The following is a 14,817-nucleotide window of genomic DNA, read 5'->3' as shown; positions in this document are numbered from 1 at the left end:
GGCTTCACTTACACGTGAGAAGAGTGTGTAACCCTGAGTGAGCCTGACAGGGGCTAGGCCGAGTGAGTTACGGCAATGTGAGACCAAGTGTGGGGGCTAATTGCCCCGTAGTGTTCAGGAGAGTTGGGTTTTAAATCGACCCGAAGCTGGAGGTGAGAGAGCTGTGGGAGATTGCTTTGCTTCTGGTGCTGATAGCGATCAGGGACGGCACAGTGCCTCAGTGCCAGGGACCCCGGTTCAATTCCAGCCTTGGGTGACTGTGGAGTTAGCACATTCTCCCCATATCTACATGTAGGTTAGGGTGGATTGGCCATGGGAAATTATCCCATAGTGCCCCAGGGATGTGCAGGTTAGGGTGGATTGACCATGCTAAATTGTCCCATAGTGCCCAGGGATGTGCAGGTTAGGGTGGATTGACCATGCTAAATTGTCCCATAGTGCCCAGGGATGTGCAGGTTAGGTGGATTGTCCATGCTAAATTGTCCCATAGTGCCCAGGGATGTGCAGGTTAGGGTGGATTGGCCATGGGAAATTGTCCCATAGTGCCCAGGGATGTGCAGGTTAGGGTGGATTGGCCATGGGAAATTCTCCCGTAGTGCCCAGGAATGTACAGGTTAGGGTGGATTAGCCTTGCTAAATTGTCCATAGTGCCCCGGGGATGTGCAGGTTAGGGTGGATTGGCCATGCTAAATTGTCCCATAGTGCCCAGGGATGTGCAGGTTAGGGTGGATTGGCCATGCTAAACTGTCCCATAGTGCCCAGAAATGGGCAGGTTAGGATGGATTGGCCATGCTAAATTGTCCCGTAGTGTCCAGGGATGTGCAGGTTAGGGTGGATTGGCCATGCTAAATTGTCCCGTAGTGTCCAGGGATGTGCAGGTTAGGGTGGATTGGCCATGCTAAATTGTCCCATAGTGCCCCAGGGATCTGCAGGTTAGGGTGGATTGGCCATACTAAATTGTCCCCATCGTGCCCAGGGATGTGCAGGTTAGGGTGGATTGGCCATGCTAAATTGTCCCATAGTGCCCCAGGGATCTGCAGGTTAGGGTGGATTGGCCATGCTAAATTGTCCCATAGTGCCAGGGATGTGCAGGTTAGGGTGGATTGGCCATGCTAAATTGTCCCATAGTGCCCAGGGATGTGCAGGTTAGGGTGGGTTGGCCATGCTAAATTGTCCATAGTGCCCAGGGATGTGCAGGTTAGGTGGGGTTGGCCATGCTAAATTGTCCCATAGTGCCCAGGGATGTGCAGGTTAGGGTGGATTGGCCATGCTAAATTGTCCCATAGTGCCCCAGGGATGTGCAGGTTAGGGTGGATTGGCCATGCTAAATTGTCCCATAGTGTCCAGGATGTGCAGGTTAGGGTGGATTGGCCATGCTAAATTGTCTCATAGTGTCCAGGGATGTGCAGGTTAGAGTGGATTGGCCATGCTAAATTGTCCCGTAGTGCCCAGGGATGTGCAGGTTAGGGTGGGTTGGCCATGCTAAATTGTCCCGTAGTGCCCAGGGATGTGCAGGTTAGGGTGGATTGGCCATGCTAAATTGTCCCATAGTGCCCCAGGGATGTGCAGGTTAGGGTGGATTGGCCATGCTAAATTGTCCCATAGTGCCCCAGGGATGTGCAGGTTAGGGTGGATTGGCCATGCTAAATTGTCCCATTGTGCCCCAGGGATGTGCAGGTTAGGGTGGATTGGCCATGCTAAATTGTCCCATAGTGCCCCAGGGATGTGCAGGTTAGGGTGGATTGGCCATGCTAAATTGTCCCATAGTGTCCAGGGATGTGCAGGTTAGAGTGGATTGGCCATGCTAAATTGTCCCGTAGTGCCAGGGATGTGCAAGTTAGGGTGGATTGGCCATGCTAAATTGTCCTGTAGTGCCCCAGGGATGTGCAGGTCAGGGTGGATTGGCCATGCTAAATTGTCCCATAGTGCCCCAGGGATGTGCAGGTCAGGGTGGGTTGGCCATGCTAAATTGTCCCATAGTGCCCAGGGATGTGCAGGTGAGGGTGGATTGGCCATGCGAAATTGTCCCATAGTGCTCAGGGATGTGCAGGTTAGGGTGGATTGGCCATGCTAACTTGTCCCATAGTGCCCAGGGATGTGAAGGTTAGGGTGGATTGGCCATGCTAAATTGTCCCATAGTGCCCAGGGATGTGCAGGTTAGGGTGGATTGGCCATGCTAAATTGTCCCGTAGTGCCCAGGGATGTGCAGGTTAGGGGTGGATTGGCCATGGGAAATTCTCCCGTAGTGCCAGGAATGTACAGGTTAGGGTGGATTAGCCTTGCTAAATTGTCCCATAGTGCCCCGGGGATGTGCAGGTTAGGGTAGACTGGCCATGCTAAATTGTCCCGTAGTGCCCAGGAATGTACAGGTTAGGGTGGATTGGCCATGCTAAATTGTCCCATAGTGCCCCAGGGATATGCAAGTTAGGGTGGATTGGCCATGCTAAATTGTCCCATAGTGCCCAGGGATGTGCAGGTTAGGGTGGGTTGGCCATGCTAAATTGTCCCATAGTGCCCAGGGATGTGCAGGTTAGGGTGGATTGGCCATGCTAAATTGTCCCATAGTGCCCCAGGGATGTGCAGGTTAGGGTGGATTGGCCATGCTAAATTGTCCCATAGTGTCCAGGGATGTGCAGGTTAGGGTGGATTGGCCATGCTAAATTGTCTCATAGTGTCCAGGGATGTGCAGGTTAGAGTGGATTGGCCATGCTAAATTGTCCCGTAGTGCCCAGGGATGTGCAGGTTAGGGTGGGTTGGCCATGCTAAATTGTCCCGTAGTGCCCAGGGATGTGCAGGTTAGGGTGGATTGGCCATGCTAAATTGTCCCATAGTGCCCCAGGGATGTGCAGGTTAGGGTGGGTTGGCCATGCTAAATTGTCCCATAGTGCCCCAGGGATGTGCAGGTTAGGGTGGATTGGCCATGCTAAATTGTCCCATTGTGCCCCAGGGATGTGCAGGTTAGGGTGGATTGGCCATGCTAAATTGTCCCATAGTGCCCCAGGGATGTGCAGGTTAGGGTGGATTGGCCATGCTAAATTGTCCCATAGTGTCCAGGGATGTGCAGGTTAGAGTGGATTGGCCATGCTAAATTGTCCCGTAGTGCCCAGGGATGTGCAAGTTAGGGTGGATTGGCCATGCTAAATTGTCCTGTAGTGCCCCAGGGATGTGCAGGTCAGGGTGGATTGGCCATGCTAAATTGTCCCATAGTGCCCCAGGGATGTGCAGGTCAGGGTGGGTTGGCCATGCTAAATTGTCCCATAGTGCCCAGGGATGTGCAGGTGAGGGTGGATTGGCCATGCTAAATTGTCCCATAGTGCTCAGGGATGTGCAGGTTAGGGTGGATTGGCCATGCTAACTTGTCCCATAGTGCCCAGGGATGTGAAGGTTAGGGTGGATTGGCCATGCTAAATTGTCCCATAGTGCCCAGGGATGTGCAGGTTAGGGTGGATTGGCCATGCTAAATTGTCCCGTAGTGCCCAGGGATGTGCAGGTTAGGGTGGATTGGCCATGGGAAATTCTCCCGTAGTGCCCAGAATGTACAGGTTAGGGTGGATTAGCCTTGCTAAATTGTCCCATAGTGCCCCGGGGATGTGCAGGTTAGGGTAGACTGGCCATGCTAAATTGTCCCGTAGTGCCCAGGAATGTACAGGTTAGGGTGGATTGGCCATGCTAAATTGTCCCATAGTGCCCCAGGGATATGCAAGTTAGGGTGGATTGGCCATGCTAAATTGTCCCATAGTGCCCAGGGATGTGCAGGTTAGGGTGGATTGGGCCATGCTAAATTGTCCCGTAGTGTCCAGGGATGTGCAGGTTAGGGTGGATTGGCCATGCTAAATTGTCCCATAGTGCCCAGGGATGTGCAGGTTAGGGTGGATTGGCCATGCTAAATTGTCCCATAGTGCCCCAGGGATCTGCAGGTTAGGGTGGATTGGCCATACTAAATTGTCCCATAGTGCCCAGGGATGTGCAGGTTAGGGTGGATTGGCCATGCTAAATTGTCCCATAGTGCCCCAGGGATCTGCAGGTTAGGGTGGATTGGCCATGCTAAATTGTCCCATAGTGCCCAGGGATGTGCAGGTTAGGGTGGATTGGCCATGCTAAATTGTCCCATAGTGCCCAGGGATGTGCAGGTTAGGGTGGGTTGGCCATGCTAAATTGTCCCATAGTGCCCAGGGATGTGCAGGTTTGGGTGGGTTGGCCATGCTAAATTGTCCCATAGTGCCCAGGGATGTGCAGGTTAGGGTGGATTGGCCATGCTAAATTGTCCCGTAGTGCCCAGGGATGTGCAGGTTAGGGTGGATTGGCCATGCTAAATTGTCCCATCGTGTCCAGGGATGTGCAGGTTAGAGTGGATTGGCCATGCTAAATTGTCCCGTAGTGCCCAGGGATGTGCAGGTTAGGGTGGGTTGGCCATGCTAAATTGTCCCGTAGTGCCCAGGGATGTGCAGGTTAGGGTGGATTGGCCATGCTAAATTGTCCCATAGTGCCCCAGGGATGTGCAGGTTAGGGTGGATTGGCCATGCTAAATTGTCCCATAGTGCCCCAGGGATGTGCAGGTTAGGGTGGATTGGCCATGCTAAATTGTCCCATTGTGCCCCAGGGATGTGCAGGTTAGGGTGGATTGGCCATGCTAAATTGTCCGTAGTGCCCAGGGATGTGCAGGTTAGGGTGGATTGGCCATGGGAAATTCTCCCGTAGTGCCCAGGAATGTACAGGTTAGGGTGGATTAGCCTTGCTAAATTGTCCCATAGTGCCCCGGGGATGTGCAGGTTAGGGTAGACTGGCCATGCTAAATTGTCCCGTAGTGCCCAGGAATGTACAGGTTAGGGTGGATTGGCCATGCTAAATTGTCCCATAGTGCCCCAGGGATATGCAAGTTAGGGTGGATTGGCCATGCTAAATTGTCCCATAGTGCCCAGGGATGTGCAGGTTAGGGTGGGTTGGCCATGCTAAATTGTCCCATAGTGCCCAGGGATGTGCAGGTTAGGGTGGATTGGCCATGCTAAATTGTCCCATAGTGCCCCAGGGATGTGCAGGTTAGGGTGGATTGGCCATGCTAAATTGTCCCATAGTGTCCAGGGATGTGCAGGTTAGGGTGGATTGGCCATGCTAAATTGTCTCATAGTGTCCAGGGATGTGCAGGTTAGAGTGGATTGGCCATGCTAAATTGTCCCGTAGTGCCCAGGGATGTGCAGGTTAGGGTGGGTTGGCCATGCTAAATTGTCCCGTAGTGCCCAGGATGTGCAGGTTAGGGTGGATTGGCCATGCTAAATTGTCCCATAGTGCCCCAGGATGTGCAGGTTAGGGTGGATTGGCCATGCTAAATTGTCCCATAGTGCCCCAGGGATGTGCAGGTTAGGGTGGATTGGCCATGCTAAATTGTCCCATTGTGCCCCAGGGATGTGCAGGTTAGGGTGGATTGGCCATGCTAAATTGTCCCATAGTGCCCCAGGATGTGCAGGTTAGGGTGGATTGGCCATGCTAAATTGTCCCATAGTGTCCAGGGATGTGCAGGTTAGAGTGGATTGGCCATGCTAAATTGTCCCGTAGTGCCCAGGGATGTGCAAGTTAGGGTGGATTGGCCATGCTAAATTGTCCTGTAGTGCCCCAGGGATGTGCAGGTCAGGGTGGATTGGCCATGCTAAATTGTCCCATAGTGCCCCAGGATGTGCAGGTCAGGGTGGGTTGGCCATGCTAAATTGTCCCATAGTGCCCAGGGATGTGCAGGTGAGGGTGGATTGGCCATGCTAAATTGTCCCATAGTGCTCAGGGATGTGCAGGTTAGGGTGGATTGGCCATGCTAACTTGTCCCATAGTGCCCAGGGATGTGAAGGTTAGGGTGGATTGGCCATGCTAAATTGTCCCATAGTGCCCAGGGATGTGCAGGTTAGGGTGGATTGGCCATGCTAAATTGTCCCGTAGTGCCCAGGGATGTGCAGGTTAGGGTGGATTGGCCATGGGAAATTCTCCCGTAGTGCCCAGGAATGTACAGGTTAGGGTGGAGGATTAGCCTTGCTAAATTGTCCCATAGTGCCCCGGGGATGTGCAGGTTAGGGTAGACTGGCCATGCTAAATTGTCCCGTAGTGCCCAGGAATGTACAGGTTAGGGTGGATTGGCCATGCTAAATTGTCCCATAGTGCCCCAGGGATATGCAAGTTAGGGTGGATTGGCCATGCTAAATTGTCCTGTAGTGCCCCAGGGATGTGCAGGTCAGGGTGGATTGGCCATGCTAAATTGTCCCATAGTGCCCCAGGGATGTGCAGGTCAGGGTGGGTTGGCCATGCTAAATTGTCCCATAGTGCCCAGGGATGTGCAGGTTAGGGTGGATTGGCCATGCTAAATTGTCCCATAGTGCCCAGGGATGTGCAGGTTAGGGTGGATTGGCCCATGCTAAATTGTCCCATAGTGCTCAGGGATGTGCAGGTTAGGGTGGATTGGCCATGCTAAATTGTCCCATAGTGCCCCAGGGATGTGCAGGTTAGGGTGGATTGGCCATGCTAAATTGTCCCATAATGCCCCAGGAATGTGCAGGTTAGGTTGGATTGGCCATGCTAAATTGTCCCGTAGTGCCCAGGAATGTGCAGGTTAGGGTGGATTGGCATGCTAAATTGTCCCTTAGTGCCCAGGGATGTGCAGGTTAGGGTGGATTGGCCATGCTAAATTGTCCCATAGTGCCCAGGGATGTGCAGGTTAGGGTGGGTTGGCCATGCTAAATTGTCCCATAGTGTCCAGGGATGTGCAGGTTAGGGTGGATTGGCCATGCTAAATTGTCCCGTAGTGCCCAGGGATGTGCAGGTTAGGGTGGATTGGCCATGCTAATTGTCCCATAGTGCCCCAGGGATGTGCAGGTTAGGGTGGATTGGCCATGCTAAATTGTCCCATAGTGCCCCAGGGAATGTGCAGGTTAGGGTGGATTGGCCATGCTAAATTGTCCCGTAGTGCCCCAGGGATGTGCAGGTCAGGGTGGGTTGGCCATGCTAAATTGTCCCATAGTGTCCAGGGATGTGCAGGTTAGGGTGGATTGGCCATGCTAAATTGTCCCGTAGTGCCCAGGGATGTGCAGGTTAGGGTGGATTGGCATGCTAAATTGTCCCATAGTTGCCTGGGATGTGCAGGTTAGGGTGGATTGGCCATGGGGAATTGTCCCACAGTGCCCAGGGATGTTCAGGTTAGGGTGGATTGGCCATGCTAAATTGTCCATAGTGCCCAGGGATGTGCAGGTCAGGGTGGGTTGGCCATGCTAAATTGTCCCGTAGTGCCCAGGGATGTGCACGTTAGGGTGGATTGGCCGTGGGGAATTGTCCCACAGTGCCCAGGGATGTGCAGGTTAGGGTGGATTGGCCATGCTAAATTGTCCCCTAGTGCCCAGGGATGTGCAGGTTAGGGTGGATTGGCCGTGGGGAATTGTCCCACAGTGCCCAGGGATGTGCAGGTCAGGGTGGGTTGGCCATGCTAAATTGTCCCATAGTGCCCCAGGGATGTGCAGGTTAGGGTGGATTGGCCATGCTAAATTGTCCCATAGTGCCCAGGGATGTGCAGGTTAGGGTGGATTGGCCGTGCTAAATTGTCCCATAGTGCCCCAGGGATGTGCAGGTCAGGGTGGGTTGGCCATGCTAAATTGTCCATAGTGCCCCAGGGATTGTGCAGGTTAGGGTGGATTGGCCATGCTAAATTGTCCCACAGTGCCCAGGGATGTGCAGGTTCGGGTGGATTGGCCATGCTAAATTGTCCCGTGGTGCCCAGGGATGTGCAGGTTAGGGTGGATTGGCATGCTAAATTTTCCCATAGTGCCCAGGGATGTGCAGGTTAGGGTGGATTGGCCATGCTAAATTGTCCCATAGTGCCCAGGGATGTGCAGGTTAGGGTGGATTGGCCATGCTAAATTTTCCCATAGTGCCCAGGGATGTGCAGGTTAGGGTGGATTGGCCATGCTAAATTTTCCCATAGTGCCCAGGGATGTGCAGGTTAGGGTGGATTGGCCGTGCTAAATTGTCTCATAGTGTCCAGGGATGTGCAGGTTAGGGTGGATTGGCCATGCTAAATTGTCCCATAGTGCCCCAGGGATGTACAGGTTAGGGTGGATTGGCCATGCTAAATTGTCCCATAGTGCCCCAGGGATGTGCAGGTTAGGGTGGGTTGGCCGTGGAAGTGCAGGGTTACGGGGATAGTGTAGGAGTGATGAGTTGGAGTGGGATGCTCTTTGGCGGGTCGGTGAGGACACGATGGGCTGAGTGGCCTGCTCCCACACTGAGTGGATTCTGGACCCCGCGACGTCAGGGACGTGACTGCGGCCGGGTGCAGGACGCTGGGAGGCCATTCGTTCCCTCGGAGCCGTGCTGACCTGCTTCGGGCCTTTCAGCTTTGTGACCGACGCCACTAACCTCTTTCCCCCCTCCCCCTTTTCTCTCTTTCTCCGATTTGACAGGAGCTGCTGGACGTCATTTCCCGGTAAGCGCGCGGCCGGTGTTTCCGCGATCTCGTTGGGTTGTGGGGGTGGGGGGGCGTGGTGGGTGGTGCTGTTGGCGTTGTGCCAACTGCGGTCTCCTGGCGGAACACCCCCCAGGAGCTGTCAGCATGGACATCTAACCGAGGGAGTTCGGACACCAGTGCCAACCGTTCCCATGGCACCCCCACGTTCCTATCGGGGCACGGGCTGGTGAAAGGCGCTTGCTCCCCGGCCATTGGGATCTCGCTGTTATCCCCAGTTTCCGGTTCTCGGTCCAGCCGAACCCTTCGCCAAGGCATGTGAGCCAACTCCCTGCCCAGGGACGGACCATTTGGCCCCTCTACACGGTGCTACTGTTCCCCCTCCGCCCAAGCCTCCTCCCACACCCTGTACACTCGGCCTCCGTTCCTCTCTGGCATCAGACTCCCTCACCCACCCAGGATCTCCCCCTCCATCGCAAGAATCCAACTTAGGTGGAGGGTCAGTGCTGAGGGAGCGGGCGCTGTCAGAGGGTCCAGTGCTGAGGGAATGGATGCTGTGGGAGGGTCAGTGCTGAGGGAGCGGGCACTGTGGGAGGGTCAGTGCTGTGGGAGCGGGCGCTGTCGGAGGGTCAGTGCTGAGGGAGCGGGCACTGTGGGAGGGTCAGTGCTGAGGGAGCGGGCGCTGTCGGAGGGTCAGTGCTGAGGGAGGGGGCACTGTCGGAGGGTCAGTGCTGAGGGAGCGGGGCACTGTCAGAGGGTCAGTGCTGAGGGAGGGGGCACTGTCGGAGGGTCAGTTCTGAGGGAGCGGGCTCTGTCAGAGGGTCAGTGCTGAGGGAGTGGGCGCTGTGGGAGGGTCAGTGCTGAGGAGTGGGTGCTGTGGGAGGGTCAGTGCTGAGGAAGCGGGCGCTGTGGGAGGGTCAGTGCTGAGGGAGTGGGCGCTGTGGGAGGGTCAGTGCTGAGGGAGTGGGCACTGTTGGAGGGTCAGCACTGAGGGAGTGGGCAACTGTTGGAGGGTCAGTGCTGAGGGAGTGGGTGCTGTCAGAGGGTCAGTGCGGAGGGAGGGGTGCTGTACTGTCAGGATGTAGGTGGGCCCTCTCTTCTCCCATCCTACCCAGCCCCAGCCTCCTGGTGTCTGCAGGAGATATTCCTCCTGGCCTCCTGGCGCAGTCAGCCTCCTGGCGCAGTCAGCCTCCTGCGCAGTCAGCCTCCTGCGCAGTCAGCCTCCTGGCGATAGCCTGTGGTCCAGCTGAAGACAGCTTTGGCACAGCTCCCCCACGTTAGAGCACGATTCGGCCTGAACTCTCATCCAGCACCAAGCTCAGCTTTTCGGACAACATCACGATTGGTATTGGCTTGACTGTCAGATCCATTTTGACCCTCTGCTTTCATAAACAGGACTGTGGAAGGCTTTGGTATCAGTGCACAGAATCACACACTTTCTCTCTCTCTCTGTCTCTCTCTCTCTTCGTCTCTCTCTCTCTCTGTCTCTCTCTCTCTCTGTCTCTCTCTCTCTCTCTCTGTCTCTCTCTCTGTCTCACTCTTCTCTCGCTCTCTCTCTGGATCTTGCTCTCTCTGGATCTTGCTCTCTCTCTGGCTCTCTCTCTCTCTCTCTCTCTCTCTCTCTCTCTCTCTCTCTGTCTCTCTCTCGCTCTTGCTCTCTCCATGTCTCTCTCTCTGTCTCTCTCTCTGTCTCTCTCTCTGTCTCTCTCTCTGTCTCTCTCTCTGTCTCTCTCTCTGTCTCTCTCTCTCTCTCTGTCTCTCTCTCTGTCTCTCTCTCTCTCTGTCTCTCTCTCTGTCTCTCTCTCTGTCTCTCTCTCTGTCTCTCTCTCTCTCTCTCTCTGGCTCTCTCTCTGTCTTTCTCTGATTCTCTGTCTGTCTCTCTCTGACTGTCTCTCTGTCTTACTCTAACACTCTCTCTCTCTCTGTCTATCTGTCTCTCTCTCTCTGGCTCTCTCTCTGTCTTTGTGTGTCTCTCTGTCTTTCTCTGTCTCTGTCTGTGTGTGTGTGTGTGTGTGTGTGTGTCTCTCTCTCTCTCTGTATGTCTCTCTCTCTCTCTCTGTCTGTCTCTCTCTCTCTGTCTTTCTCTGACTCTCTCTCTCTCTGTCTTTCTCTGATTCTCTGTCTGTCTCTCTCTCTCTCTGACTCTCTCTCTCTCTCTCTTTCTCTGACTCTCTCTCTGTCTGTCTCTGTCTCTGTCTCTGTCTGTCTCTGTCTCTCTCTCTCCCTCTCTCTCTGTGCTTCTCCAATCCTGTAGGCCCATTCCAGATCTGGGGAAACATATTGTAATGAATCCGCATCCGCGTTGGGATCTGTTGACGGGACCACACCAGCTGATTGCCTGGAAAAGGATGCTCGATATCATTAATCCAGGTGTGTTCCTGAAACTGGCCTGTCGACAGGGAATAGGCCAACAGGCCTATCTCTGACCTGAGGGGTCTGGGGTCAGGGGTCACATGGAGATCGGCTTACACATCACACTTCACTCAGCCCTCCATCGTAATCCAGGATGTGCAGGTTAGGGTGGATTGGCCATGCTAAATTGTCCATAGTGCCCCAGGGATGTGCAGGTTAGGGTGGATTGGCCATGCTAAATTGTCCCATAGTGCCCAGGGATGTGCAGGTTAGGGTGGATTGGCCATGCTAAATTGTCCCATAGTGCCCAGGGATGTGCAGGTTAGGGGGATTGGCCATGCTAAATTGTCCCATAGTGTCCAGGGATGTGCAGGTTAGGGTGGATTGGCCATGGGAAATTGTCCCATAGTGCCCAGGATGTGCAGGTTAGGGTGGATTGGCCATGCTAAATTGTCCCGTAGTGCCCAGGGATGTGCAGGTTAGGGTGGATTGGCCATGCTAAATTGTCTTGTAGTGCCCAGGGATGTGCAGGTTAGATGCATTAGAGTAATGGAATGGGTCTGGGTGGGTTACTGTGTGGAGGGTCGGTGTGGTCTTGTTGGGCTGAAGGGCCTGTTTCCACACTGTCAGGAGACTATGATTATCCAGCCTCCACTTGACTCCAGACCGTCTACAACACGGCTGACCCTTTAACAGTCAGTTCGCGGACGACAAATATCTGCCACACCTGGGCAATGGCACATCCCTGTGGCGAGACAAGGGGAGCAGCCGCCGGAAAGATGTCCCTTCTCACGTCCCGTCGGTGAAAAGTGGGAACTTTGGTCTGCTTTTGCGTTCTGTTTCCCCCCCCCAGTGTGAGGTGCTGGCAAGTATGGGCAAGCTCTCTCTCTCTCTCTGACCAACAGGCAACACCCCCACCAAGTGGTCAACTGAGGAGCTGCAGGAAGCAGCAATTATGGGGACAGACATGCGCGCGCGCACACACACACACAGCCTCACACACACACACACCCTCTCTCACACACTACACACACACACACCCCATGCAGAGATGCACACAGACACACATAAAAGCAGGGAGTGGGTGTGTTTTCTGCATACCTGTTTTTGTCTCTATGTCTGTGTGTGTGGTTTCTGTGCCTTTATTTTGAGAGTGTGCGTGTATGTTGTGTGTTTTGTGTGCCGCGTGACTGGATGCTGAATGTTTTGTGTTTGTGCACGTGTGGGTAGAGCAGAGAGATTCCCGACTCTTGTGTATGTGCACACGAGTGCGTTTCTGTGTCTGCCTGTACGTGTGTGTCTGCATGCGTGGTGTGTGCATATGTCTCTCCACATATGTCTGCCATATGCGTGTCTGTCTTTGAAAGTGTGTCTCCTCATTCATGTCTGCATGTGTATGTATTGTGTGTGTCTGTCTGCATGTGCGTGGTTTTGTGCATCTGTGTGTGTGTGTGTGTCTTGTCTGCGTGTGTGTGTGTGTGTTTCTGCTTGCATGTGGCATGTTTGCTTCTGTGCGCCTGTGTTCAGGGGGACTACAGGCGTAACGTTGCCAGCGTGTGTGTTTCTGAGTCTGTATGTCGCACGGAAACAGACCCTTCAGCCCAACCAGTCCATGCCAAAAACATAATCCCCACCTAAACTAGTCCCACCTGCCTGCTCCTGGCCCATATCCCTCCAAACCTTTCCTATTCACGTCCTTATCCAAATGTCCTTCAAACGTTGTCACTGTACCCACATCCACCACTTCCTCAGGAAGTTCATTCCACGCACGAACCACCCTCTGTGTAAAACAATTTGCTCCCATGTCTTTTTAAAATCTCACCTTGAAAATGTGCCTCCCCTAGTCTTGAATCCACCCCCCCCCCCACCATTCCAGGGAAAAGGCACCCATCAACTCTGTCTATACCCTTCATGATTTTATAAAGCTCTGTAAGGTGACCTCTGAGTGAAAAGAAAACGTCCCACACTTTCTTCATAACTCTGACCTTCCATCCCTGGCAACATCCTGGTAATTCTCTTCCGAACCCCCTCCAGTTTAATAATCTCCTTCCTGTAACAGGGCGACCAGAACTGGACACAGTCCTCCAGACGAGGCCTCACCAAGGTCCTGTACAACCCCAAGATGACGTCCCCAACTCCTGTACTCAAAGGTCTGAGCGATGAAGGCAAACGCGCCAAATGCCTTCTTAATCACCCTGTCTACCTGTGAGGCAAACTTCAAAGAATTATGTACCTGCACCCCTAGGTCTTGTCTGTTCCACAACGTTACTCAGGGTCCTAACATTAATTGTATAACTCCTGTCCGTGTGTGTGTGTGTGTGTGTGTGTATGCACTTCTGCATATGTCACACACTGTATGTGTGTCTGTGTGTGCACACGCATCTGTCTGTTTGGGTGTATCTACTTGTGTCTGTCCCCATAATTGCTGCCTCCCGCAACCCCTCGGTTGACCACTTGGTGGGGCTGTTGCCTGTCGGTCAGAGAGCTTGACCACAACTCCAGGAGGGAGATGGGATCAGTCCGGGAACAGTAAATGGTGGGAATTGTGGCCTCCTAGCTCTGGTGGAGACCATTGAGACATCAGAGGCTGTGATAGCCCACCCGGGAGAGGGGGGTGGGGTCAGCTGTATTGTCTGCGGCCTGTCTCTGCCCCTTATCCATCTTACTCCAGCCCAGGATGGTCAGTTTATCGTCATAACAGCACAGAAACAGACCCTTCGGCCCTTCTTGTCCGTGCTGACCGGTATCCCGGCTAACCAAGTCCCAGTTGCCTGCTCCTGGCCCTTATTCCTCTAAATTCTTCTCATTCATGTGCCCATCCAGGTGCCTTTTAAATGTTGTAACTGCATTTGTTTCCTCCGACAGCTCATTCCTGTGTGTTACCCCTCGGGTCCCTTCCCCCCTCTCACCCTAAACCTATTCCCCTCTAGTTCTGGACTCCCCTGACCCCAGGGGAAAAGATCTTGTCTATTCACCCTATCCACGCCCCTTCATGACTTTATAAACCTCTATAAGGTCACCCCTCAGCCTCTGACGCTCCGGGGAAAATAGTCCCAATTTCGAGTGGACTGAGGTGTGGCAGATGGAGTTTAATTTAGATAAATGTGGCATTTTGGAAAGGCAAATCAGAACAGGACTTATACACTTAATGGTAAGGTCCTGGGGAGTGTTGCTGAACAAAGAGACCTTGGAGTGCAGGTTCATAGCTCCTTGAAAGTGGAGTCACAGGTCGATAGGATAGTGAAGGCAGCGTTTGGTATGCTTTTCTTTATTGGTCAGAGTATTGAGTACAGGAGTTGGGAGGGTCATGTTGCAGCTGTACAGGACATTGGTTAGGCCACTGTTGGAATATTGTGTGCAATTCTGGTCTCCTTCCTATCGGAAAGATGTTGTGAAACTTGAAAGGGTTCAGAAAAGATTTACAAGGATGTTGCCAGGGTTGGAGGGTTTGAGCTACAGGGAGAGGCTGAACAGGCTGGGGCTGTTTTCCCTGGAGCGTCGGAGGCTGAGGGGTGACCTTATAGAGGTTTATAAAATCATGAGGGGCATGGATAGGGTAAATAGGCAAAGTCTTTTCCCTGGGATGGGGGGAGTCCAGAACTAGAGGGGCATAGGTTTAGGGTGGGAGGGGAAAGATATAAAAGAGACCTAAGGGACAACTTTTTCACACAGAGGGTGATACGTGTATGGAATGAGCTGCCAGAGGAAGTGGTGGAGGCTGGTACAATTGCAACATTTAAGAGGCATCTGGATGGGGACATGAATAGGAAGGGTTTGGAGGGATATGGGCCGGGTGCTGGCAGGTGGGACTACATTGGGTTGGGATATCTGGGTCAGCATGGACGGGTTGGACCGAAGGGGAGAGAGAGAGAGAGAGAGAGAGTGAGGGAGAGAGGGGGAAGGAGAGAGAGAGAGAGTGAGGGAGGGAGGGAGGGGGAATGAGAAAGAGAGTGTGAGTGAGGGAGGGGGAAGGAGAGAGAGAGAGAGAGAGTGAGTGAGGGGGGTGAAGGGGAGAGAGAGAGAGTGAGTGAGGGGGG

At 53.6% G+C, this 14,817-nt stretch overlaps 1 protein-coding gene across 3 annotated transcripts in view; it reads left to right on the top strand.

The window, feature by feature from the left end:
• LOC140453833 (zinc-binding protein A33-like) overlaps positions 1-14,817 on the top strand; it is a 61,478-nt gene that overhangs the window by 23,387 nt on the left and 23,274 nt on the right. For all 3 annotated transcript variants that reach the window (XM_072548717.1, XM_072548716.1, XM_072548718.1), the window contains 2 exons: positions 8,427-8,449; positions 10,683-10,798. In XM_072548717.1, the coding sequence (XP_072404818.1) occupies positions 8,427-8,449; positions 10,683-10,798 (139 nt within the window). The remainder of the gene's footprint in view (positions 1-8,426; positions 8,450-10,682; positions 10,799-14,817) is intronic.

This window comes from Chiloscyllium punctatum, chromosome 28, assembly GCF_047496795.1.
Source record: "Chiloscyllium punctatum isolate Juve2018m chromosome 28, sChiPun1.3, whole genome shotgun sequence".
Classification (NCBI taxonomy): Eukaryota; Metazoa; Chordata; class Chondrichthyes; order Orectolobiformes; family Hemiscylliidae; genus Chiloscyllium; species Chiloscyllium punctatum.
The sequence above is the reverse complement of the archived record's forward strand: the minus strand, read 5'-3'. Positions and strand labels throughout refer to the sequence as shown.